Source organism: Pygocentrus nattereri, chromosome 13, assembly GCF_015220715.1.
Source record: "Pygocentrus nattereri isolate fPygNat1 chromosome 13, fPygNat1.pri, whole genome shotgun sequence".
Classification (NCBI taxonomy): Eukaryota; Metazoa; Chordata; class Actinopteri; order Characiformes; family Serrasalmidae; genus Pygocentrus; species Pygocentrus nattereri.
The window spans coordinates 2,878,413-2,905,620 of NC_051223.1; the positions used below are offsets into that span (position 1 = coordinate 2,878,413).

General features: G+C 40.7%; 2 protein-coding genes across 5 annotated transcripts in view; one reads left to right on the plus strand and one right to left on the minus strand.

Moving 5' to 3' along the window:
• plce1 (phospholipase C, epsilon 1) overlaps positions 1 to 11,656 on the plus strand; it is a 117,629-nt gene extending 105,973 nt beyond the window's left edge. For all 3 annotated transcript variants that reach the window (XM_017704474.2, XM_017704475.2, XM_037544064.1), the window contains 7 exons: positions 500 to 618; positions 2,723 to 2,851; positions 3,121 to 3,312; positions 3,976 to 4,137; positions 5,167 to 5,379; positions 5,889 to 6,115; positions 9,714 to 11,656. In XM_017704474.2, the coding sequence (XP_017559963.2) occupies positions 500 to 618; positions 2,723 to 2,851; positions 3,121 to 3,312; positions 3,976 to 4,137; positions 5,167 to 5,379; positions 5,889 to 6,062 (989 nt within the window). In that variant the 3' untranslated portion in view covers positions 6,063 to 6,115; positions 9,714 to 11,656. The remainder of the gene's footprint in view (positions 1 to 499; positions 619 to 2,722; positions 2,852 to 3,120; positions 3,313 to 3,975; positions 4,138 to 5,166; positions 5,380 to 5,888; positions 6,116 to 9,713) is intronic.
• A 270-nt stretch (positions 11,657 to 11,926) lies between these two features.
• Positions 11,927 to 26,183, minus strand: noc3l (NOC3-like DNA replication regulator). 2 transcript variants are annotated; one of them, XM_017704477.2, is made up of 21 exons: positions 26,035 to 26,183; positions 24,511 to 24,721; positions 24,272 to 24,398; positions 22,039 to 22,196; positions 21,891 to 21,956; positions 20,890 to 21,020; positions 20,223 to 20,384; positions 18,172 to 18,265; positions 17,918 to 18,093; positions 17,481 to 17,609; positions 17,239 to 17,370; positions 16,611 to 16,691; positions 16,411 to 16,511; positions 16,166 to 16,238; positions 15,794 to 15,857; positions 15,636 to 15,707; positions 15,164 to 15,345; positions 14,289 to 14,417; positions 13,293 to 13,390; positions 12,262 to 12,346; positions 11,927 to 12,189 (listed from the first exon to the last, which is right to left on the minus strand). In XM_017704477.2, the coding sequence occupies exons 1-21, from the start codon at positions 26,041 to 26,043 to the stop codon at positions 12,067 to 12,069; spliced, it is 2,403 nt and encodes an 800-aa protein (XP_017559966.1). In that variant the 5' UTR covers positions 26,044 to 26,183; the 3' UTR covers positions 11,927 to 12,066. The 2 variants fall into 2 exon arrangements, with proteins under 2 accessions (XP_017559966.1, XP_017559965.1); XM_017704476.2 differs by having other exon boundaries at positions 20,890 to 21,023.
• Between the last annotated feature and the right edge of the window lie 1,025 nt (positions 26,184 to 27,208).

Sequence of the window (27,208 nt, forward strand, 5' to 3'; positions counted from 1 at the left end):
ATATGAATGAATTGATGGATCCATAAATACAATTAGAGGAACTATTTCCATAGCAGTGCACAGCAAATAAAAACAGTGCTCCTAAATTTTTTTAATTAGAAAAATTTTAGAATAACATTTTGGCCCAAAATCAGAGCATACTCTACTTAATATTATAGGATGATATACATTTTATATATATATATATATATATATATATATATATTAGAGGATTTCTCCATTAACTTAAGTTTGTTCAATAGTCAAAGGGGTGAAGGAAGTTCCTATTCAATATTCTTCACTTTTGACTTAAATGATCTGGCTCTTTGAGGAATCCAGCCTTGTGGGGGGTATCCTTGTGGAATACCCCCAGATCTCTGAGGCCTCAGGGACCAATAAATATTGGTTGTTGTCTATGTGTAATGTTTTTATTTTTATATATTTTCAGTTAGTTTGTGGAAGCTCCATGATGATGTCTATGATGGCTGGCGTTCTATAACTCCGTTATATGTTTGCTTAGGCTACAGACACCTACAGCTGAGGAACCAGCACAATGAACCACTGGAGGTGTCCAGCCTGTTCCTGTTTAGCCGCAGGACCGAGGAGAGTCCAGTTGGAGGACCCCGACCTGCAGCTGTGGTGAGGCCCTCAAGAGACCCCTCACAGTTAAATAGTCACACTCTGTAATCACACACCCATGGTCAACCCTTTCAACTCCTTGGGACCACCGGTGGTTCCAAAACGCACTTCATCATATTTTTCATAACTTTCATGTTTCATAAGCTACATTCAGAAGCTGGGTGTCATATGAGAGAAATAGATGGGTGATGTAATTTTAAACCCTTATAATAAAAGAAGCTGAAATTTTTTGATTTTTCTACTGAAAGTCGATCCATTTTTCCCCAAATCTGAGCTGTGAACTGAATCCCAGACGGCGTCTCTTCAGTAATCTGCTCTGTAAAAATAATTTTCATAAAATATTACAAAGAGCGTTTAAGATTTTTGGCTTTCAGCAGTAGATTTTGAGCTTATAGCAATATGTGTATGATCATAAAACACATTTTCTGTTAATCTGAGCTGAAAAAAATGAATAAAATAAAAATTTACATTCATTTCATGCAGTTACTGACTAAAAATAAAAAAACAAAATATACCCTGGAGAATAGTTTAAAGGAGTAGTTGAAGTTTAGTTGAAATGTTTACTATCTAATGATTTTGGACTATATTAGCTTTGTAATTTATCGAGCAATTAGCATGTCGAATCACATACTTGCCTCAAACCACATCAAGATACTGTATGACAATTTTATCTATAAAAAATATCTATAACAATATATAACTCAAAATCCAGTACTTTTACTCCAGTAAAAGTAGAAGTCCTTACTCTAGACCTCAACTTGAGTAAAAGTACTAAAGTATTTACCTTCAAATGTACTTAAGTATAAAGTAAAAGTACTAAAAGAGTAATTCTGGCTCTGATGTCCTGTTATCATTTTTATAACCAGACTGGCTTCATGAACTCATTTCAGGTGAAAGTCCTCCAGCGTCTCTCTTGGTAAACCAGTCTTTTAATAGAACGTCATTAATTAGTGACGCTGACGTCTATTAAAATGATCAGAAGCACAAAACACTGAAGGTAAACAGTTTCCATCAGGGAGAACCGAGTGGCTCTGAAATCACTTTTTACACACAAGCAAAGTTTCAGTTTCAGATTTATTTACAACTTAGTTCCAAGTTTAAGTTGAATAAAAACTGGCTTTAAACTCAGGATCACAGATGAGCTCCTTTACTGTGTTGATCTGTAGGCGTCTGTTCATAAACATAAACCAGCCCAAACTCATTTACTATAAAATGAAAGTGTTTGTATGAATTCAGAAAAAAAGAAACGCGTCAGTCTCGACTGCATATGTGGACATATTTCTATATTGTGGTGTTTTTACAGGTTAGGTTAGTTCATCATTGGTGCTCTGGCTTTGCGCTTCTTTTGTTTTGACGTGTTACGTTTTTATACACACAGAAACCAAAAGGAACGACAGATTTCTCAAAATGTAGGAGGAAAAAGTCGGATATTAGACTCTGAAATGTAGTGGAGTGAAAGGAAAAAGTCGCCCAGAACGGAGAAACTTAAGAACAGATACAGAAAAAAAAAAACTACTTAAGTACAGAAACTAATTACATTTACTGAGTTACTGTCCACCACTGGTATTTGCACAGTGCTAATTACTACACTTCCATTAATTATTGTAATTACACTAGCTCCAAGGCTAAACTTTGTCTTGATTAGTGTGATTAGTGATTGACCACATTGGATTGTTCAGTAATGGATCGGTTGCTTCATGCTGTGTTACAGGCATCATTTCTAAAATTGTGTTCAGCTGTTTAAGTAGAGATGTTCTGCGTGAGTTTAGATGAAGTAAGCGCTGCTGTGGAACACGTCCAGGAAACAGGCAGCATACTTAGCAGAACATGCTGGGAATATTTTTGATGTTTTTACAGCTTAAGAATGCAACGCATCCCAAAATTCCCCACCGTTCCAGCTCAGCGTCTTAACATAAACAGGAAATCCCAAAGATCTGTACAGCATGCTTTACTATACTATGCTTTCAAGTCATCCTGTGTTTTGCAGAACCTTTTTTTTATAAATATATATCACTTTTCCTACCTGTTATAACCTGTTCTAACCTGTTCTAATGTAATTTGTGGCTCAGGACATTATATGCGAGTTGTTTCTGTGTTCCTTCAGTTGTATAGCTCAGAGGAGAGGCGAGCAGCGATACCACATAAAATGACGGTGCACGGAGCACCAGGCCCAGAGCCGTTTGCTGTAGTCGATATCAGCGAACACACCACGGCCAAGCAGCTCCTGGACATGGTGAGTCCCAGCATGCTTAAAGAGCTCAAGTCAGAACTGTGAGGGTTCAGCTTGTGAATGTGTGTCATGCCTGTGGTGCCTGTATCTGTATGTAGCTGTAAACATTTCTGCTGCCTTATGGATTTGAGAATCTGCTTCAGGTCAGCTTGGAGGAAGCACTCCAGTCCAGATGCCAGCGCACAGATGCCAGCCAGATAGTTCCCTGCTCACATTCGCATATCCACAATTCCTCCACCTGTAAACACAGTCCATTTTGTTGTCCTCACTAGTTGGTTCCAGACACCTCTGCAGACTACTTCCTAATGGAGGAGAGGATGCCTCTGTCGAAGGAGAAATGTGACGCAAAGAAAATACCTCAGCAGCGCTCCCTACCACCCGACGAGAGGGTTCTTAAAACGCTGTACAGCTGGCAGCCGGAGGAGGGCTACGTGGGCAGAATATATCTAAAAATCAGGGAGGAGGTAAACAGCTGTCGGTCTTGTTTAGGGATCCTGTGATGATGCTTTTTCCTTAACCAGTACATATTAATACAAGCATCAGTGTGTAGTTGTTTATAAACTGATTTATTGGCATATATGAATCTATAGATTTCTGGAACAGTTCTACAGTTCACCCCCCCAGACTCACTCATTATCACATTACCAGTTGGTGCCATGACTTTTCACCATGAGTTCAAACTTTGCAGTTTTATTACACAGAATAAAAAGGCCAAGCAGTGATTCTGTTAAAAGGCCATTTAACAATAACCTTTCTCCAGCTTTTCAGGTCCAGTGTTACGTCTCACATGTGTAGTTGAGATGAAATATCATACCGCCTGATTACTGACATTCAGTGCCAACCAGAATTATTGGCACGTTTGCTGAAGATGAAGTTTCTTTGATGTTTAAGAGCCTTATATAAAATAATAAATCATTTATATTCACTCAAAGCCAATTTGCATCTGTAGTTTTTCCGCATGTGTCCCACTAGGAACTTTTGAATTTTGAATCAATGTTAATATTTTAGACATTAACTGAATTCGTTTTCCATCACACCCTTCGTTTGTAACCACCAGGCGTCGGGCTTGGTGACGTTCAGAAATCTGTACTGAAGCAATGGAACTAAACCAGCTGCTTTATTGACAGAATCCTAACGAGAGGAAAACTGTGATGGAGGGAGCAGAGGAGGTGAACAGTGGAGGAGAGGAGGACATGTTTTTTGTGCAGGTGCACGATGTTTCACCAGAACAGCCTCACACCGTCATTAAAGCCCCTCGGTACAGCACTGCTCAGGACATCATCCAGCAGGTGAGAACACATTCTCTCGTTTCTAAGGATGAGATGAAAGTGATACTTTATTAATTCCACAACCGGAGAAATTCCACCTTCTATCCGTGAAGTGAAACACCACATACACACTAGTGAATACACACACACTAGGGGGCACATTTGCCCGGAGCGGTGGAGCACCCGGGGAGCAGTTGGGGGTTAGGTGTCTTGCTCAAGGACACCTCAGTCATGGACTGTCAGCACTGGGGATCGAAGCGGCGACCTTCCGGTCACAGGGCCAGTTCCCTGACCTCCAGCCCACGACTGCCCTGTCCCAAAACCTGCTACATATGACTGTACAGATGGCTTCTTACCACAACATGTTTTTGTGGATTGCTCTAACAGCTACAGCTGACATATAGTTACAATAGAAACACACACTTGAAATTCATTCCTCTGAATGTTTTATATTTGTGCATGCACCACATCTTCATTATTTTCATTAAACAGCTAGAAGGGTTTACCAGAAGGTTTACATGGGAGAACGCATGATTATGTTGCAAAGAATATTTAAACCACCCTGTAGTATTATGATGACCGCTTCATCCAATTAAACCACATTATCTCAAGTTTTTATAAAACAGAGAGGTCTGGTCCTGAAATCTGATTGGCTGATGACCGCTGTTAAATATCAATGTATGTACACATGATCACACGCGTATATTGAATTCTGTACTAATGTATTATAAGTTATTAAAAAACATTTTGCTGTTCTGGGATTAGAGTGTTATGTTGGTGGATGAATTGTTAATTGTGATTATTAGTAATAAAAAAAAATGTAAGCACTGGTGTATTTTTTTTTTTTTTTATCGAATTGTGTTTTGTCAATGTTTTATATAAGCAATAAAACATTTTACAGGGATTTTCATTCATCTAAACGTTCCCCTTTAACCATGAGAAAAAACACTGTAAAGTACAGATCTGATGGGTTTATTGCTTTATTTTGCTACTTTATTACTGCGACCTCTGCCCAATCTTAATGACTCTCCATACCCCGCCTAATTACAGACGCTAAGCAAAGCCAAGTACTCTCTAAGCATCCTGAGTAATCCCAGTGCCAGTGACTACGTCCTGTTGGAGGAGGTAAGCCGTGAGGTGGCAGGAAAGAAGGCATCCTCTGCCAAGCCTAGCCAGCGCGTGCTGCTGGACCACGAGTGTGTTTTCCAGGCCCAGAGCAAGTGGAAGGGCACCGGAAAGTTCATCCTCAAACTCAAAGAGCAGGTACGCAAGGCTAGTGCTGCCAAGAAACACCACTATCCTCTTCCTCCACACTTTCTTTGCTGAAATGCATTAGCCATGTAAATGTGTAGGTAAATTGGACCTTTGATAAAACCCAGGCCCTCTAAACGCATTAGCGACAACCTACAGTCTATTATGTGTCATTTCCAGTATTAAAAGTGATCCAAATAGTTTGATCTGGTTTGGGGAATGCTAGTGCATCTTCTTCTTTCCTCTGTTTGCTTAGTGTGCGCTCACTTTGCAGTTGCTTTATGCTCTGTTGAAACTTTCTCACTGTTCCTTTTCCTAATAGCTTTGCCAACATTATACTATTATAAAACTAGTTGTTCCAGCTCCAGTGTTTCAAGTTCCCCTGGTTAAACTACTTATTATACACATCTGTGAACGCACATTAACTGATCTTAATTCTTATTTCATTATAATAAAATGTTAGCTTTGTAAATTATTTTATCTCCACATGTGTGACAGGCAGTGTATATGTACTTTTCCAGATTGCTCGTGAGGATAAACGTAAGGGTGTGTCGTTCGCCAGTGAGCTGCGGAAGCTGACGGGCCGCAGCCGCAGCGTGACCGTGAATGGCCCCCCGGTATTGGAGGCAACGCAGAGTAAGGACGAGCGTGGCGTATGGCCCGCCACGCCACCTCTGCCCGAGGCCTCCGACTGAATGCACGCTCTGCATTGTGTTTGTGTGCATGCAGTGCATGGAGTCCCAGCCAGGTACATATGCCTGATACAGCCTAGAGACCAGACATGTTCAGTAGATTAAAACAGAATTACATCTATTTGTATGGGTGGTCTGTACTGCCCCACTGTACCGTACGTGATTGAGTACGTTTATTCAGAACTATGTAATAACAATGACAATAAGAAGAAGAAGAAACTAGTGACAGTGGTAACTTTGGAGTGAGGTGATAATGATGGCTTGATGACATGAAATTGTGGAGCTGTAGGTTCCTAAACAATAGCTACAGGATGCACTTTCCATTCATTACAGTGTGGCAGTACTCTGATCATTGGGGATATTAATCCAGTATAGTAAAGCCCTAGAGTTAGAGGTCCAATAATAATACTGAACATAGGGTAAGGACAATCTACCTTGACGACGATGTCATAGGAATATATCCTTACGTATTCAGGGGTTTTTGTTACTCCAGAGAAAATCAGACATCGGCTTGTTTAAACAAATAAAAAACGATTTTAATGTGATAATAAATGCACAAAACCCCCCTTTGAGAGCAGTAACGCTTTCAGACAGGGCCAGCAATGGTCATGTTTAGTTGGTTAACATAAGGTCATCAAAAATGGAGCCTGATCAGAAATTACTATTGTGTGACAGAAGTTTCTTGTCTGAAAAAGCTTTATGAACTGGTGAAAACAAAGAGCTTCTTGGTGTAGGGTTTTGAAATGGCCAAACATCAGATATTCCATGTGTCAAGAAATAATTGTATATGATAGTATAATAAAAGTATATGAGCTGATGTAATGTGGGTCATAGTGTTAGATGTGATAGTCTGGGGAAAATGGAAATTGTAGCTCCTCTAAATTGCAAGGGCCAACCTCAGTGCAGTCTTGGTAGTAATGCAGTTTAGCCACGTAACTCGTGGTTTCAGACAGGTTGCCTTGGCTGAAGACCTCAGTGTGGCTTCTCTTTTAGCAGCATTGAAACAGAGGCAAGCTTGTGTATCAGAGAGATGTCAGCTCAGGAGCCTGCCCACTTATTTTGCCCTCCATTATATCAAAAACAGGACTGTTAAACAGGAAAGGGCCCCACGAGCGAGTCCTCGGTGAACGAGAGTAAATGGAGCTCAGCGGCTAAAAACGAAAAATTAGTTACTTCCCCAGAACTTTCCTGTCATTTTAGAAAGTAGAAGGAGGTATTTCACTAAAAAAGCAAAGAAAACGTGTCTGTTTCCTTTTTTCTACAGCAAACAGGTTTTGGGCAGCAGAAGGCGGGCATTACTGCTAGTGAGTGGTGCTTGACTGGTGAGCGGAGCAGCTCATTGGCTGTTCAGGTCACTGGCGTCATGAATATACATGAGGCGCCAAAGCATTTATAAACTATGATTTTGCTCCAATTCTCCATCATAGCCCTTCGTTTTGGACTTGCTCGGGAGTGCCCTCTAGTGTTTGAGAAACCTGGAAAACATTACAGAGTGGTAGTTCTCCTCTCTACCAGTTCTCTGATGTCACCTCACCTGAGTGTGCAGTCCTTGTTCTGTTTTTATTCCAGTCACTTTTATGGCATCCAAATCAGAGAGTCACGCCATCCTGATTCAGCAGCGAGAGAAGATTTAGCTCTGAAATGAGGAGTGTGGAAGCACGTCCTCCGATTTCGTGTCTGCCATGTCAGGCTGCTTAGCTAACTCCTCCCTGTGTACGTGTATTGACGCAAACTCTTGGCCGTGTGTGTGTTAATATCAAAATAAACGAAAAAAATGAAAAGTTCTGCTGAGCTAAAGGCGCCAAATATGTAGTTTTAAATGCACAACCTACTCCATTGCCAGCTCACTAGCGCCCCCATTTTATAGGCTTTTTGACCATGTCTTTTCTCTCAAGGGACGGCTGACATCAGCAGACATGTCCTAGGTAAGCTGCTTCCGATTTTGCAGTGTGGGTCCTTCTGTCCAGCCAGTCTTTCTTTCGGAAACTGCACCGCATGACAGTTTTCACAACATGAAAACGACCCCAAACACACCTCCAAGATGACAACTGTAGAAATCATCCCACATTGTCAAGTAATCTCAGATAGACTCAGTTATGTGGCTTCAGACACTGACAGTTATTTATAAAAAGTGAAAACCTAAAAACAGTAACAGCCAACTTTAAGTCTCTATTTTGTCCATCCCTACTACTATAAAAATACTGCACATTTTTCTAAATAAATCCAGGCTCAGGTAGTGCCAGAGTGTGTAGAACAGCTGTTGGGAACATGTGGACGCTCAGGCTTTACTGTTTGAGTGAAAATGAGCACCCAACAGTTGTGTTGGCCGTAGGACTTGTGCAGAAACTTTTGAGGTTTTGCACTTCTCTGTTGTCTCCAGCTCCATTACCCCACGGTGTTTAGGTGGCATAAGCACTTTCAGACCTGTGTGATCATTGATGATATGATGCTAGTTTGTTGGAGTATTTGCTTTCTTTATTGTAAGCTAGATTGATGCGATAGCTCCAGTACCAAATTAAGAAGTTTACCAAGCATGTCTTGATTAACTGATTTAGGGTGATAGTAAAATTGTTCTTTCCTCAGGTTAATCCTTGTAGTAGGTGTTAGGTGGTTATCTAATCTACCTACCTTGCCTGATACTGTTGGCGTTTCAACCAAAAATAAAAAATCGTCCCATCACAGTTCAAACAATCCATATGAGAAGGTTGTAGGGTGAATATTTCTGTTCAGTGTTCTTTATGCTGTTGGGAGGGATCTTAAATATTGCCCCTTGAATGTGGAGTTGGATGTTGACGTTCGGTAGTAGGTGTTGGTGTTAATGCGTGATGGACACTAACAGTATTAACAAGCCCTGACAATGCTGCCCGGTCAGTGTTTGCACTGAAGTGTGATTAATAGCATGAGAACACCATCCAGCGTTCGTATGCCAAGGTCACCGTGTTTACCCCAGACAATCAGGATAGTTGCCTCAGTAGAAACAACAAACGTGTTCCTGCTTTTCATCTCAGTGTTTCACACTTAAATGCAGCAATCCATTTACACTGAGCTGTAACGCTAATATTGAAATTGACCAATGATTCATGTGGTAGACGGTGGCTGACCGATTGCGCTGATATCCGTTCGTGGTTTTACAGTTGTTGCTTAATGTTTGAAAGTGTGGTTGCCAGAGACTCCGATTGTGGCTTATTTGGAACTTTTTTGTATTCATTTCACTTTCATTTTGAATAAATGTCCTGCCTGGTTGATTAAGATCGTCCCAAGCACAACACTTATAGCCTCCTGGTTTTAACTTTGAGGGATACGATAACCCTTTTGGGGTCCCTAAAAGAATCTTCCAGTGGACGGTTAGAAGAATCATTTCTGTAAATGGGGTGAGAGTGTGAAGGTTAATTAATTTACATAATGCAATGATTCTGTACAAGTGAAGTTTATTCCTAGAGCCGTACATTGAGTGCAGGAACCATTTAGGAGCTTTTATTTTGAGAAGTGTAATTCTAAAAGCCATGCATGCTTTTTAAAGGCATAGCCAGTATACTGGCATTGTCTTTGGGGTGTAGTCTGCAATAACTATGTAATGATCATTAAGGTAAGTGGCGCTCATAAAGTGGTCAGTAAGGGAGTTTAATGGAAATTTCTCTCTCTCCCTGTCTGAAGGGTCTCTGTTGTCAGTGGGACTGAAGACCTGGGTGGCTGAGGGCCGTCTGTGCTCTCAGAGGCGGTCAATAAAAGGACATCCTGATGACAGCGGTGTTTCCTCCAATTGGACCTTCCCCTTGCTGTGGAACTGGAAACTGCACAAATGAGTCCAGACACGCTGCAGAAATGGCACTAAAAATGTTCTCATAAAGCCTCAGACAGGCTTTCCTGAAAGAACACAATGACCTCTTGGCTGCAGAGTAGCAGGGGGGGGGCAGATTTAGGCTGTTAGCACTTAGCGTTCTCCAAGCTTGGCCACCTTTTGGACGGGCGAGTCTACAGAGCTCTTAGGGACCGTCTAGAGATGCTGCATTTATTAGTTCAGTGAAGGAGGTTGTATGGAAAGTTTCGCTGGGTTTGCGTTCAAAGCAGGTCAGTTTTGGCCGCTGATGTCCATTTCCCCTCTTTTTTGGCAGCATATGTGGTTTTACTCACCAGTTTCCCTATTTCTGTCCGCAGTACTGTAATCGAGAAACACATTATTGGACAGCATTATTGCACATTGCTTGTTTGTTGGTTGCACCTCACTCTGGTACCATGTATTTAAATTTTTTCTATATTTATTTCGCTGATTTTTTTAACCCCCCCCCAAACATGAAAAGTAGTAGCCCCTCCCACAAAAACACTATAACCTGCTAGTGTTGTTAGACATGTGATTTTTAAAAGCATAGATTTAAACAGTATCGTCCAGTAAGGGGTAAGACTGCTGTAAAGAATGCTCTGTTATTTATTTATTGTTCGGGTAGTTGATCCACATTTCAGTAAGATGTGATAAATAACTAAACCCTAATATGTACAAGTTACAATTTAAGGTACAGTTTAATTTCCGAGGCCAGCAAAAAGTTTCTTTGATTTCTTTTGTTGTGTTATGAGCTAAGAATTTTCAAATCTGAGGCATTTATGACTTTTATATTTGAGGACGCCACTCCTGTTTCACTTTACTGTTTTCTCTATCTAGATTTGAACTGATACTTCTCGTGCATAAAAACATGATTTCTTGTGGGATAATTCTCCCTATTTTTGCGTGTAGCACAATAATGTCCTAAGACTAAATACGCACTCGCACTTAAACATAGTCCCAATGTGTGTGCATAACATTTTAACTAGAAAGTTGTATTTAAATATGAAGTTTTCTTGACTACCTCTACTAACCTGTGGAGCCTTGAAGACCTACTCACAGCTGTTTTCTTGTGTACGTTCTTTGCTGTATTGTTACTGAACATCTGACTGCTTCTAAACTTAATGTAAAGTGGAACGGTTGTGCATGAAGGTTGGAAACCTCTCGTCTTTTGTTCTTTTCTTGCTTTGAAGAGGTCAATTTTTCCCCCCCGTCAGTTGTTAGTGTCTTCGGCCACGCAGCTGTTTTTATTTATTTGATATCATAGCCCAGGTTGGCTATAAGCTTGTCTTGTACATATAAAGAAGACTGTAACTGTTAAATCCATGTCTAATTTATTCCAGAGGGTGTAAATATTACCCCATCCAGTTTATTCTGTACCCGTGTACATTTTTACTTTTATATTTTAAAAATAAAAATTCTGAAACGCTATATTGACATTTTTAAATGATAACTTGAGCGAGTAAAGTATGGGGTAATGGATACAGTATATTTATTTTTGCTTTACCTTGGTCCATGCTCATCGGTATTCAGTCGTGTGTTTTCACCAGTATTTAGTTTTAAAAATGCTTTGAAAGGCCTAAATTATTTCAGTGACTCATTTGGAGCAGCGGCCTCTGTAATAGACTTAAGGAGTAGCAGCCGACTCCTTTTTTCTTATTTTTGGCACTTTCTGTGACAATCTGGTGACTGTTATTTGACTACTGTAGAAGAAATTACAGGACCTGTTGTACAGTATACTTTCAACCATTAAGAAGTCCAATAAAGCTTGTAAATCACTTCATTCTGGAAAGCTTTACTGGTGTCTTGACAGCTAACTAGAGTTTCAAATGATCTAAAAGCCCAAGTACACAGTGCAACTGACAGTGTTGGCAGTTCTAAACAGCTTAACTTGTGTGACATCTAAAAATTTCTATTATAAATAGATATTAGCCCCTTAAACGAACCTACTGTTGGAGTTTATAAAGGATGCTTTTCCCCCTAAATGTATTAATGTGTCAGAGGTTGACCAGTTAATACCATTTCATTTACCCACAAGCTTACACTCTTTCACTACACTTAAAAAAATCAAAATGATATTTGTTTTTAATACTTGTACAGGTCAGAACAGGAAAGCAATAGAAAAATTACTAATTTATATCGTACACATTGATATAAAACACCCCCCTCCAATTTTACAGCCACACAGGAAGGTCACTTGTGTGTAAAGTGTGTGTAAAAGTCGAGTGAGTCTTGGGTTTTCTCCACCTGAAGAGCTGCGTCAGCTTGTTCTTTCAAATTAGAATCGAGAAACGCAGAACCGATTGTGAAATGTTCCTGAAACACAGAGAGAAATTAGTCGATCATTCACAGATAAATGCATCTGACATTCTAAGACTGGACTGTTACCTTCTTTCTGCATGGTGGTCCTGCCACTGGTGGGTTAAACGTCATATCTTTCTGCCTGTAATCTTCAAACAGCTGCCCAGGTGCTCTGAGAACATTGTTTTAAACACTGTGAAACTAAGACGATCAACATTTTACGACGGGGTTTTAGGGGCCACTGTTAACGAAAATAAAAACAGCAGACAAAAGTAGTCGAATCAAGTCTAGAATAAGAAAAAAAAGTCATACTATTTTAAGGAGAAAAAAAAAGTTGTAATATTTCAAAAAAGTGGCATTACTACCAGGAAGGGCCACGACGTTGTGGCTAAAGGCTACGCAAAGGGATGGCAGCCCCTTCTCTCGTGTTAAAATAAAGGACGTTGAGGAGTTGCTGGAGTTACTTTCATATCAATTCATATCACCCATAAAGAAATACTCGCCCTGTCTCTCCTGACACAGCAGCCCCAGACTGTTACTACTATGAGAAATGGCTGAGCAGGAAACTGTTTAAAGAAGCAGATGGACTCAGAGGAAAGTGTCTGCCTGTTCTGTTGAAGGAGAATCGCAGGCAGTGTTGTCTGCATGGCTATTGGGGGGCTACATGTCTGTGTAGAGAATGATAAAGTGGTCCCAACGCATTATTTCAGCCCCCTACAGTTAGCCCACTTAGACTATTTTTATCAACAGTGGCCCTAAAATGCCGTCATTACATTTACACATTCTTTCACACTGAATTTTTTCCTCAAATATCCCTGTAGATAACTTACAACTCCGGCCTTTAACAGCTCAATGGGGCTATAATTCTAAGTGTTCACCTAAATTTTAAGTTTCAGTATGGCTGCTAATTACTAAATGTTTGAGGTATAAACAATGTTCAGAAAATCAGTTAAAAGAAAATACTGATGAACTATTTTTTGATTGTGGTGCGCTCTAATACTAAAATACAGGGGTACGTGCTGTAGAATTACTCAGTCCATTGAATGTAACAGCAAAACATAAATCATGTACAAAATTCTACTTTAATAAAACCAGACAGAAGCCCTCATTTAATTTACCTTCTACTCAATTCTACAGCAAGCGCTCCTGAGCCCTCGCTGGGCGCTCCAGCCAACAGATGAGCGGTGTATTTTCTCACCATGGGGTTGTAGTGTCTCTGTAAAACACACACACACACACACACACACACACACACCTTTGTAGATTGATGGCTCTTGGTCTTGCAACATATTCAATATTGCAGAACTCTGTTTCGAGCTGATGTGACTCAGATGTGCGATGTACTACACATTACAGTATGTTTTGGATTGTTGTTTTCAGATAGCTTTGTTTATTCTTGATGTACTTCTCTGGTTATAATTTCCATTCAACTTAAAGTCTGGCACCGCCTCCAATTCCAATATAGGTTTTACACTTGGAACTGAACAGACACACAGTATAAACACAGACTAGCCACTTCATTAAGTGCATCTCCTTGTAGCTGCACTCTTGTCCATTGTATCAGTTCCACTTGCCATACAGATGCACTTTGTTGTTCTATTTCTCTGCATACATTTCCTTTCACCCTGATCTTCTCATGGTCAAGACCCCCCACAGCACAACCACTGAGCAGGTAATGGTTGGGTGGTGGATCAATTTCAGCTCTGCAGTGACACTGATGTGGTAACAGCGTGTTAGTATGTGCTGCGCTGGTAAGTGTGGGTCAAACAAAGTACATACAAACATCCCACTACCATGGTAATGTCACTACAGGGCTGAAAATGACCTCCCTCCCAGATAACATCTGTTTTAAGAGGGGAAAGCATGCAGGGATGGACCACAGTCTAAATGTAGATCTACAAAGTCTACCTATGGACACGGAGTGTAGATACGTGGGCAGATGTACTTAATGCAGTGGGTGTTCAGTGTACATACTGAAAGCTTTATTGGGTAAAGTGTCGGCAGGTCAGACGAGCTCTTTCACTCCTCATTGCTCAATGTCGCTATGAAATCTTCCCACCATCCAAACAGATGTGGCCTGTTCCCCTCTAGTGTGCTTATTGTACTCCTGCTACCTTGAGTGTGTGCAGCTCCCACTGGCAGGTGTTCTGGGGATTACAGTACTCTGGCTCGTCCAGCTCAGGCAGGTACACACCACTCCCTTGCATGTCGTTATCCAAAAGGATGTCACACTTGGGGAAAGTCTGTACGACACATGCACAAATGACAAGAATTAGTATACAGCATCCAGGTATCATATCTTAGTATCGGTGCTAATGGGTTTGTCCAGTAAAAGGTCCATGCCAGTGAGTCTTATTCCAATACTTGTGTGTAAAATCACTGCAGTAAACTGTTCAAACAGGGTTCAGGATTAGGAGTGTTTTGCAGCCAATTTTGATACTGAGTATAAGGTTTACTGAACACACAAGTTAACTGGGGCTGAATTTTTTTTTTGAAAGCACTGGTGTATTTAGCCACACACAGAGGAATCCATTCAAAAACGTTTCATTGCAAAAAAAAAAAAAAAAAAAAAAGCCAAGTATATTAACAACAGTACTACATTAAACTGAAGCAGATGACCATCAGGATACCCTGTAGATTAAAAATAGATTAGATTAGATTAAGCGACCCTTATTAGTCCAACAACAGGGAAATTTTCACCTCTGCACTTAACCCATCCATGAAGTGAAACACCACATACACACTAGTGAGCACACACACACTAGGGGGCAGTGAGCAGCCCTATCCGCAGCACCCGGGGAGCAGTTGGGGGTTAGGTGTCTTGCTCAAGGACACCTCAGTCATATGCTGTCGGCTCTGGGGATCCCTAAACCTCCAGCCTACGACTGCCCCCCATAATAACTACATAACATGATCATAAGGTGAGTAAACTGAGACAGAACTATATATTGTGCTCAATAAGTGCCTGAAACCCATAAAGCTCTCTCACGTGCACTAGCGTCCTGATGGCTGCAAGAATTCCTATGCAGGAGTCGGGCATCACATGCAGCGCGAGTGTACTCAGCCTCTTGACAAAGGCCAGCGCCCTGTGTAGAGTGATCTGCTTCCGCCGCTTGGTCAGCATTATGTCCAGACACTGCAGCATAATGGCCGTGTCTTCATTTGATGCACCTGCAGTCAGAGACAAACACCAATCTGGAGCTGGGGAAATGTGTTCTCTAGAGGCATGAAACCTTTAGAATGAGTTGGGAGTGACGACGCTCCACTGAACACATGTGGGATGAGTCTGAATGACCATTCATGACGCAGAATGCACAAAATGGTCTTACACCGAAATGAATTTACACCCCAATTACACCCCAAACTCCCTATGAACATCATTCATTGGCTAAAAAGAAAAACATGCTGGAATTCGGTGTCTGGATACTTGTGAACAGACAGAATAGAAAGCTGAACTTTACCTGCATGCAGAGTAAGCAGAGTTTTGTACAAGTGGGTGTAGAATTTCAGTGGGTCAATATTGAGGACATCACCTGTTGGAAAAGGGACTGGTCAGAGAAGACAGAACAACTGCAAAGAGATGGGGAAATTATTCATTTATTTTTATATCAGCACTGACCTTGACCTGAGAGAATGTGGAAGGCTGTGAGAACGCAGTGAAGACTCTCTCTGTGAGTCAGATCCTACACATAGAACACAAACAGTTCCACCAACAACGTTAAGCGTCCAGCAACCAATAAAATAGTGTTCGAATGACAAACCCATAATGTACAAGCATCATATGCAGCTTATTATTCTGGTATTAATCCTAAGGCTTACTCTTCAGTATCCGTTGAATATGAATATATCTGGTAAGGTACTATGTAAGTCACAGATTTACAAGAGTGAGAAAGTAAACAACATGTGGGTCTTTGGGATTAAAGGGGGTAAAGACTCAGATAATTCATGACACATCAAAGTTAATGATCTTAGTATAGGTGCAAATACTTACGCCAGACATAATTAAGCTATGGAGAACTGTCAGCAGATCGTCAAAGAACTCCAGATTTATCAGATGAGCAAACCTTAAAATAAACAAAAAAATAAAAAAAGGAAAAAATAAACTTTTTGGGAAACAAAATTCACAGGCAAAACCAATGATAAAGTCAGTATAGTGCTCCCCCGAAAGACAGACAGACGGTTATGATGGAGAGTATCATCAAGAAGGCCTGACAAAGAGCATCAGCAACCACTTACTTTGCAAGGCCTTCTAAAACAGAAGGGAGCAAGGTGGATTTCTGGGCTTTCTTCAATATTCTGAAGTATATAAGGAACACTATGTTAAGTGTCTCTGTGTGCTAAAGAGAAAAAAGAAGAAAAAAAGGTTCAGTATAGTTTCAAATTCGCAATCATGGCAGATACTGGACTTCAATTCATTTTGGCTTTCTTTGCTTTACCAGTTTGAGCTTCTTGTCCTTGCTCTCAGACGCCTCTGCTTCAAGCAGCTCCTTTTGGAGCGTTTCTTCAGCCTTCTTCCACTGTGGAGGAATCACAAATCAACCAGTCAGTAAAACCAGGTTTTATATACAAGACATACAAGCGGCTCAAAGCAATGCGATGTGCTTTACAGATTGAGACACATTTAAGGACCTAGAAAAGCCACAACAATAAAGAGGGGGAAAAAAACCACACACATACTAATGTAAAACAATCATAGTGTTTTGTGTTCTTCTAAAGGCATTAACAGCTTTTTTCCAGATGTCCCCATGATAACCACTGAAAACACATTTAAATATGTAAAGCATGTGGACACGAGTCTGGAACTCATTTAGAGCGTGTGCAGCAGTTTAAAGCTCTCAAACAGGAGCTGCGATTACGACGATTTTGGTTTTGTGAGCATAACTTAAAGAGACAAAACTGCTGGAGCTCATGAATACATATGTGCACAATACAATAAAACAAATAAATGATAACGACAGATGATGTAAGCTAAGAGGATAAAGAAAATAGAACAATACAATAAAATAATGTAAACGAAAGTTACCAAAAAAAAACAAAAAGGTGACAAGACAACCAAAAACTGACCTTCCGTTGCATCCTGGACAGATTTTTCTTCTTATCTTTGAAGTTCATGAACTGCTGCTTAGGGGTCAACTGTTCCGTGTCCTTCTTCACCTCCACTTCTTTTATTCTCAGGCAAAGCAAGGTTTTGAGTACCTGCCGTACACAGACATAGAGGGACATTCCAACTAAATTAGACCTTCTGGACACAGAGTGCTAAGGTATGACTGACATGATGGCAATGAAAGCTGAATTCAGTGATGTACCGCTGGTTTAATGTTATAATTCCTGCTCTTGACGAGTCCCGAGATCACCCTCACTGTGGCAAGTGAAGCCTGGCCCAGTTTGTCCTGCTTCAGTAGCTTCCTGACTGCCTCACAGCACATCTCGGATACCTGCAAACGCACAGATCATAAACTGGCTTTTTTACGAAATTATATGACTGACTTTAATAAAATACAGTCCTGAAAAGCCACAGCAACGTAAAAAGTTCAAACTGGCTAATTATCAAGCACTTTCGAATAAGAGGTGTTCGAGCAGGCTACAAACATTTAGTTATTTATATGGAGGTTTTGTACTTTCGCTTGTTTCAATGAGTGAGAAATAATATAAAATTACAATATGCTTTTGTTTTTAATGGTAACAGCTGTGACTTTTAAGGGTTCTCAAAAGTCTTTAAGGATTATGAAGTTTTGTGACTTGCCGTCTTAAGAGGTTCATTCATCAAAGACACCACAACAACTACGACATTGTTGTGGAAGTTAAAGTGCGGGAGCGCCACCAAGAGTTCACACAAACATCTGATGGCCACTTCAGCCAGGCCCTTATAGCAGGCAAGAGATACGGCCTGGCTGCCTTTATGTTTCTTCTGCTTCCAGTCTGCAATGATAGGGGTGACAGCTGAACAACACTTTAACGCTATACAAAGTACACTTGACGCTTGTGATTTTGCTTTACCTCTGACTGTCTGCTCCAAGTTCTCCAAATAGAACTTATATTGGCTTACGAGTCCCTCCTCAAACTCTCTTAGCTGCTGTGTTTCCTTTTTAACCTGAGGTGTAAAGAGTAGAGATTTCAGGAACACACACACACAAACACAGATACACAAACATTTTCTAAGCCGCTTAACCTTCTGGGCTGCTGAGACATGTTTTCTAATAATCTGCAAACCAAAACATTAGTTTGGGGTCGTATTAAAACATGGAATAAAAAAAGATGTGAAAGTACATGTTTCATCTTGGCCATTCGATCTATGAGTAAAACCAGTAACAGCTCCCCCTCCTGGATGACTGCAGACATAATCACCAATCAACTTCAAAGCAATCAACTTCCACCTTCCTCAAGTCCTAATAATAATAATAATAATAATAATAACAACAGCAGATCTATTTGGGCTTTATCAAATTAACAGTATAAACAATATAAATGTAGTAGTTTTAAAGAATCATTAAAACGACTTTTATAAAGTCTACGACTTTTATACACAGCCTATAGTATTTAGTATAAATGACTAAATGTATAAAACTAAACTAATCAATCTCAAATGCACTTCTTGAAAATAAATGTACAAAAATGTACACTTTGTTCACAAGTACAGGGTATGCACAACTCTGGTATCTTCAAAGTGTGTTCTACTCCCTCCCTCCCTCCAAAGGTGTGTATAAAAATAGGCAAAATACAAGCAAAAATCCAGCTTCAACATGGATGTTAGTGCTGTCCACTTTAAGATTAACCCATAAAGCAGGGCTGAAGATTTCCCAGAAAATAGTTAACTTCAGTCCACAAATGCAAGTTAATAATCTAAAATGCAAAGAAGAAACTACATATAAACAGGATGCAAGAACGCTGCCACCTTCTCTGGGCCCAGGCTAATTTAAAACGGACTTGAGGTGATGTGGAAAAGTGTCCTGTGGTCCGACAAATAGACATTTGAAATTCTTTTTGGAAATCATGGACACTGTGTCCCCCCGGTGTAAAGACCACTCAGAGCATTGTTAAAGCAAATTTAAACTGGGCATGTATTGTTTTTGGAAAAATATAATGTCTTAATACAATTCTCAATGCAATTTTTACCTTTATATATTTAATATATGATTTGCATATCATTGCATTTTTTTTATTTACTTTCTTAACAACGTCTGAACTTTTTTGGAAATGAGATTGTAGGTAGGGCTGGGCGAGAAAACAATAACGATAATTGCGATATAACTGTACCACACAACTCAGTCATATTTTAGTATGAAGAGTGAAGTGGGTTAATGTTGGTTGCAGCTCCGATTTAAACGAAAGTAAACCCGAGGAAGCTGAGGGGAGCTGGAAAGGGTTTTTAGCAGCTGGCTAACTTGAAGCAGTTACTCGCACAACACGGCGAATTGATGATAGTGTAGATCAAACGACGTAAAAGCACCGCTTTTAGTTTAAACATAGCTAAAAGGAGGACTCTGTTTGTCTGGTGTGAGAGATTCACACTGAGCGTCACCCCGTTAGCCCAGAATAGAGAAATCCAGACTTCTGCTAGCTGGTGTCTGAGTACTGCGATGTTTAGCACGGTTGTTGGCCACATGTTTAGCATTTGTAACTGGATAGCCGAGCGCTCGTCACCAGACAGCTAAAAATGTTTTCTTTCTTAAACTAAAACTACTATAAAAATTGCGGCCTTGCTTTTCCAGCTGGTAAAAACAGCTCACCAGGCACTTTCCCCCACTCTCCCATGACTAATTTGTGAAATGTTCCACTGCTTGGTGAGTGTTTCACCAAATGTTCCAACCATAAAGTATAGTTCAAAACAGTAATTAACCACTCGGGAGCAAAAATCAGCCCTCAAACTTGAAAGAAATAATGATTTGCCATTTATCGCGATATGTATCAATATCGAACGATATCAATTTTGCTTATCGTGATAACATTTTTTGCCATATCGCCCACCTCTAGTTGTAGGGAAGAGGAGCATTTTATAAATTGAGTGTTTTACCTTTTGCTACGTTTCCATGGCGTGAACTAAACCCTACCTTAACAGCCCTTTCTGCTTCGGTCAGCGGCCGAATCCTGTACGATGGCACTATGTCCTTGAAGATCTCCACCAGCGAGACCATGACCAGCTTCCGGACTGTGACTGCCACAGAAGGGTCCGTCTCCATCAGCAGGGTCCTCAACTCCTTCAGCTTCTTAATCTGATGGGTACAGGAATAACACTTCTATTCACTACTTCAAACTGGATTAGATTTGCCAAAGGAGGTTACGTAATATTATCTGTAATGGAATTATGGATAATTCATACACAATAAAGTACGAGCAGTTTACCCAAAGCCTGAGGACTGAAAAATCACAGCCTGAACGTGACACTAAGCATTTTGCCACATTCATTAACAATAACGATACACCGCACAGCCGTATTAGCAAATATTGTAAATACATTAATGAGAGGTGAACTGGAGCTGTGGGTTCGGTCAATTACAGAAGGTCATTCGCTCTGTAGTTCCTTTTGTTAAAACTTTAAAAAAGCAGAGACACTGCACATCGGTCCAGGATTAAAATCTCACACTCATTAATCTCAAGTCTATATACAGAACTGCCATAGATAAAATCTGACCAGATTACACCAGGCTTTAATAAATACATTTTATTAACTTTAATAATAAATAAACTGTACTGACTTCATTAAGTTGCGTCTCTTACATTGGAATTTGGATCTGCCAGGATGGCTGACCCTAAAGCAGCGATTTGCAATTTCCTCTCCATCAGCTTCTGGGAGCGAAGCTCAAGATGTTCTTCAGGAGTCAGGGTCAAGAAATTCTTACATTCTTCCACTGCTTATGTATAAAACGACAAGACAAGTTCAGTTTTCAGAAGGACAACGCTTTTCCACAACTTAAGGCAAATAAAGTGTCTCACTACACAAGAAGACGAGAGTAAATATGTTGTGACACTGTTAATGTTCAAATGTGCTGGATGCCTCTTTGTAGGAGAACAAGGTGGTAAAAATGCCTCCTTAAGATCAGTGCTCACTTACTGTAAACCTAAACAAGCTAAACGGTGCACAGGTACAAGATGATGCTTAAACCTGTGATGCAGAGTTAAGGGAAATAAACTGGAACAGTAAATAAATGTGTTTTTCATAACACAAAGAAGAAAAGGATTTTTTAAACAAAGCAATATGAAATTTTGTTTGGTTAGTGCAAATGATTAGTGCTCATGACTATTAGGTGTGGATGTAACTGCTGATCTGCAACACTCAAATACAAACTCACCAATAAACTGACTAAATCCCAGAAAGGCAGTGATCCAGATGCAATTTCAGAAGTTGTTAGAACTTCGGCACAGAAGAGGAAGTAACGAGCTGAGGGAAATCTTACCCTAGGAGGCTTTTACACTCAAATGACCCTTTATTAAAAATTATTTAATAGTCAGTCTGCAATACAAAATAATGGACACATTCCGTCTGTCTTATCCGAGACTTCCGCATTATTCCAAGATTTTGGTTGCAAAAGCACTGAACATCATCACGCTAAGCAGTTTAAGATCTCCAAAAAACTTATGACCAAAGAATTTTCAACATTACAGCTTTTTAGCCCGACTTGCGACTGTCTGCGACAGAGCCAAGGCGTTGCCTTCATACTGAACGCATTTCGAATCGGTACCTAACTGAAACCTGACCGAATGCTAGCAGGAACACCCACCTTCTCCTGACTCATCCTGGTACTTCACATCTTCCTCTTCATTCTCCTCATCTGCTTTCTGTACCACTAGAAACCAAAATGAACACACAGTTACAACATGAACCCACGATGACACACTGAGCCAATGCCCAACACACCACAGACTCACCTGGCTTCTCCATGGTCTGAGGGATAAGGCCACTCTTGTCTTTTATTGGCAGTAAATGAATAAGCTCCTTCTCCTCCTCTTGCTTCATCTTTCTAGGCATCTTCTCATACTTTTCCACAGGCTGGTCTGACTTGCGTTTCTTGGAGTGAACAGGAGCACTGAGGCACAAAACAAAAGGGGGGTGGGGGGGGTGGGAGGGGTTAAAGTTAGCAAGCTATTGTTATTCTTTTGGTTTTGTTTACTGGCCTGTAAAGTTTGAATCACACGTGAAGTTGTTCAACTCATCATAGAATGGTTTTTTTCGTGCGTTGCCCAAGTCCATGAACAGTATCAGAGCTCACAGGAAACAGGTGGCACAAGATAAGGTAAGATTATTTATTGAGACAGATATTAATAAATCAATTAATCAATCAAATCAATGTATTAAACTGTCCCATTCAAAGAGATGCAAGTAGATTTAGGCCGCCCTTGCTAGATATAGTTGGCTATAAATCAGGTGAAACCTCTCACAAAGCCCCAGCTGCTAAATGAGGTGTTGAAAACGTCCACCCAACGCAATCATTTATCTGTTCTGCAATGAGCAAAAGCACGAAGTTGAAGACGCTTTGCCTGTGTGCTCATTTTTGTCACAGGTGTGTATAACATCAGTGCAAAAAAGCCCCATCCGGGCAAGTTAACGAGTTATGTAACTTAAACAGATGAGCATGTAAACAGCGTTCTTGGCTAGACAGCTAGCTAACAAACTTACGACTGACAGCAAGCTGTGGCAACTTTAGCTATGAAGGTGTGGTAATGTAAACAAAGAGTTTTAAATTAGCGATTTATTGTAACTTACCTCGCTTAGTAGCTAATTAAAGAGCTTGAAGAAGCGCTCTATTGTTATCTCTACTGTTATCTCTTATACGTCTTCATCTTCCACACTTTTCTGAGGTTAATACAGGCCGAACAGCTTAACGTGCAGACTCCGTTCAAACTGCGTTTCGAAGGTCTCGGCGCTGTGACTTGTGCTCTGTACTTTTGGAGTCGATTGGATTGGTAGTTTTTAATAAAACTAAGTTTAAAAATTAAAAACCTCCCATAAAAATGAACGGCGGAACGTTCAGAACTTCAGATTCTAACTGACATCGATGACGTCACAGCAGGCCACTCACTCAGCCGATCACGCAGGGAATCTGCTTTAAAATCCTTTCACCTAGAAACTCCATTTCAGTTTTAAATGGTAGAGAAACTCGTCCTTTCTGAAACCTCAACATATCTCTTTATTTTATCAGTTAGTTTTAGAGTTATGAGCGTTTGTTTGGCACTAGGCACAGAAAACTGCCCCATTCACTCCCATGTAAATTTCTCAAAATCAGAATCTGCTTAGTTCAAGATTTTCTCTGTGTTTAACTCGTCATAACTCAGACATTTTCTTCTCAATACACACAACATTACACCACAATAATCCTCAAAGGGTCTCATCTCACACCATCTATCCGGTTAAGCGATAGAGTAAACATTTCCCGAGTTATGACTGTTTGTTCTGAGGGTGCAAATTGGACTCAAACAAGGCTTCTCCACTAAGAGCTGCATAATAAAAGAGTTCATTTGAGTTCATTTGAGAGTTCAAAGACAGTTCATTTGAACGACCCCCCTCCCCTCCCCTCAAACACACACACCTCTCCCTCTCTCACACATACACACACACACACACACACACACACACACACACACACACACACACAAACACACACACACACACTTGCAGCTCCTTTCAAGCACTCTTGCAGTTCCTTCAGGAAATGCACATCTAGTTTTCACTTTTATTATGAATGTTCATCCCAGAGCTAACGTTACAGCTATCTGAGTTAGCTAGCAACGGTAGCCTACTTTTAGTTATACCTCTTTCAAAGGGTCTAACTGGCCAATTAAACCAAACCACTTATCTTTACGTGGCTTTACTCGTTCTTGCGCCACCTGTCATGACTCTAAAAGTCATAAACGTCGTCTTCAACGACGAAAGGACGGAGGATAACGAGCACAAGCCGAAGCACAGAGCAGTGGTATGTGAAGTCATGATACTACGGAGCCCAGCTGAACACTGACACTGTTAATGGACATAGAGATGCACGTAAACACAAATCCTCACGCTGCCCATCCTTTCGCAGAACCTGACAGAACATCTGATGAGCGAACGATCATTGCTATGTAATCTTCTCAATACCAAGTACAATCAAATATCAGACTGCCCCACCAGGAGGAGAGGTCTCTTGTGATAAAGGAAGCTTTCTGGGCCATCGCTCTAATCTGCTCCAGGTCATCCTCATCCATCATGTCTGTTGGCAGCGTCTCCAGAAACTCTTCTTCATCCTCCTCCTCTTCTGCAAATCACACATCCAACAAATCATCCAGACTGATCTGCTTTGCTACAACAGAATGATGTTGGAGGAAACAATGCAAAAGGCTTTAGAAGCTAAAACAGCTTCTACCCACCTGGTTTCTTCTTGTAGCGCTCCAGAGGTCTGAGAGTCTGGTGGGACACATCGCTGATGGCCTGCCGCAGCTTCCTCTGCTCCTTGCGCTGTTTCTTCGCGGTGCTTTGCTGCTTGAACTGCCGATTCTTCAGCTTGTTTTCAAGCTTCACGTTGCTTGTTTTCAGCAGCTTGCGGAAGCTTGGCTTCTTCTTTCTGTGCTTTTTCGAAGCCTAATCGTGAAGACGTTTAGATTAATTAAACAGACAAATCAATTACAACAAAACAGGACGCATCACGACCACTGTGCACGTTTTCAGTGCTCTGTTGTTTCGTTAATAGGTCATATTTCATATTTCCAGAGGTGGACGAAGTTCACAACTCATGTACTTGAGTTAAAGTAGAGACACCCAAGGTAAAATATCACTCCAGTAAAAGTAGAAGTCCTTACTCTAGACCTCCACTTGAGTAAAAGTACTAAAGTATTTCCCTTCAAATGTACTTAAGTATAAAGTAAAAGTACTAAAAGAGTAATTCTGGCTCTGATGTCCTGTTATCATTTTTATAACCAGACTGGCTTCATGAACTCATTTCAGGTGAAAGTCCTCCAGCGTCTCTCTTGGTAAACCAGTCTTTTAATAGAACGTCATTAATTAGTGACGCTGACGTCTATTAAAATGATCAGAAGCACAAAACACTGAAGGTAAACAGTTTCCATCAGGGAGAACCGAGTGGCTCTGAAATCACTTTTTACACACAAGCAAAGTTTCAGTTTCAGATTACTTTGTAAATCAGTTACAAGCTGAATAAAAACTGGCTTTAAACTCAGGATCACAGATGAGCTCCTTTACTATGTTGATCTGTAGGCGTCTGTTCATAAACATAAACCAGCCCAAACTAATTTACTATAAAATGAAAGTGTTTGTATGAACTCAGAAAAAAAGAAACGCGTCAGTCTCGACTGCATATGTGGACATATTTCTATATTGTGGTGTTTTTACAGGTTAGGTTAGTTCATCATTGGTGCTCTGGGTTTGCGCTTCTTTTGTTTTGACCTGTTACGTTTTTATACACACAGAAACCAAAAGGAACGACAGATTTCTCAAAATGTAGGAGGAAAAAGTCGGATATTAGACTCTGAAATGTAGTGGAGTGAAAGGAAAAAGACGCCCAGAACGGAGAAACTTCAGTACAGATACACAAAAAAAACTACTTAAGTACAGAAACTAATTACATTTACTGAGTTACTGTCCATCTCTGGTATTTTTCATATTCCACAAGGGAAAAGCGTCTCTGACAGGAATGTTTTGGTACATATGGAGTAAACAAACCCTTTCAGGAAGCTTTTCACAAAAAGCTGAGAGGTCCTCGCGTTACATTGAGCAGTTCTACACACTTTAATTATCACCACATTCAGACTAAAATCCCGACAAAAACACAAGTGTTGATTTTTAAGACCTGCGCTCGCAGTGAACAGTTAGCCAGCTAGCCGGGTGCTAACTAACAACACAAGCTCGACTCATTTATGAAAAACGGCAGTACTTACCGGCGCCATTCTGCGTATTACCTCTCAATAAACGTCAAATAAAAACCTTAAACCTATTTCTCTTTTTTAAAAGACTGCGAAGTTATTCACTTCGTTTATCAGCGGCACGACACACGTGTTTTATCGGACACGACACACCGACACATGCCGCTAACGCGCCCTCTAGCGGTCTGGGGTATATACGCCATTCTAACCAGAACTCTACACGAAAGGGGAGTTCCACCGAAATTTTCAAAATTTCTGCACAAATCTAAGTTGTGATACTTTTTTAATCTCACAAACGGGGAAATTCCACCTCCGCATTTAACCCATCCGTGCAGTGAAACACCACATACACACACACTAGGGGGCAGTGAGCACACTTGCCCGGAGCGGTGGGCAGCCCTATCCACGGCGCCCGGGGAGCAACTGGGGGTTAGGTGTCTTGCTCAAGGACACCTCAGTCATGGACTGTCAGTGCTGGGGATCAAACCGGTCGGTCTTCTGGTCACAAGGCCGGCTCCCTAACCTCCCACGACTGCCCCAAAAACGAGGAACGCTTCACGATTTTGCGCGTCATCCAAGATGCAAGCGGTCACTCATAGCGGTCTGATGTGAAATGATGAAAAACGTACCAAGTGGGATTTACCAGGGGTCGTGATGTCAACCGTGCAAATATAGACAATTGAACTATTCCTCAGCCAGAGTGACCAAAACCTGCATGTGTCTTCTGAGTTGATGCTGATAACAGTGAAATAGCGTTAAACCCCAGTTTAAAACAATTAGGAGCCCTACCGGTGACATCATGTATAAATAAAAATAACGACTTAGTATTGAGATAATTAAGTCGTGGCCAGGACTTAGTAACGCGGGGGAACGAGATCATGCCTTGCTAAGTCGTGGCCATGCATTAGAATTCCCACTTTTTTTACAAAGTCATAGCCACAACTTAATTATCTTGATCGCGTGCCTTGCTCAGTTGGGCCACGCATTGTTTTTATTTATACAGGATGTCACCAACAGGGCTCCTTAGGTGACAAAACACAAGGCAGAAACCTTATATCAAATATCAAAAGCAAGCTTTGCCGCATATCTGTAATCATCCCATGATGGAAGATTGTTTTTAGACATTAATCAGTTCAGATGCTGGTTTGCGTCCCACCGCTGTGAACGATTCTGACTGCTTTTTTCCCCA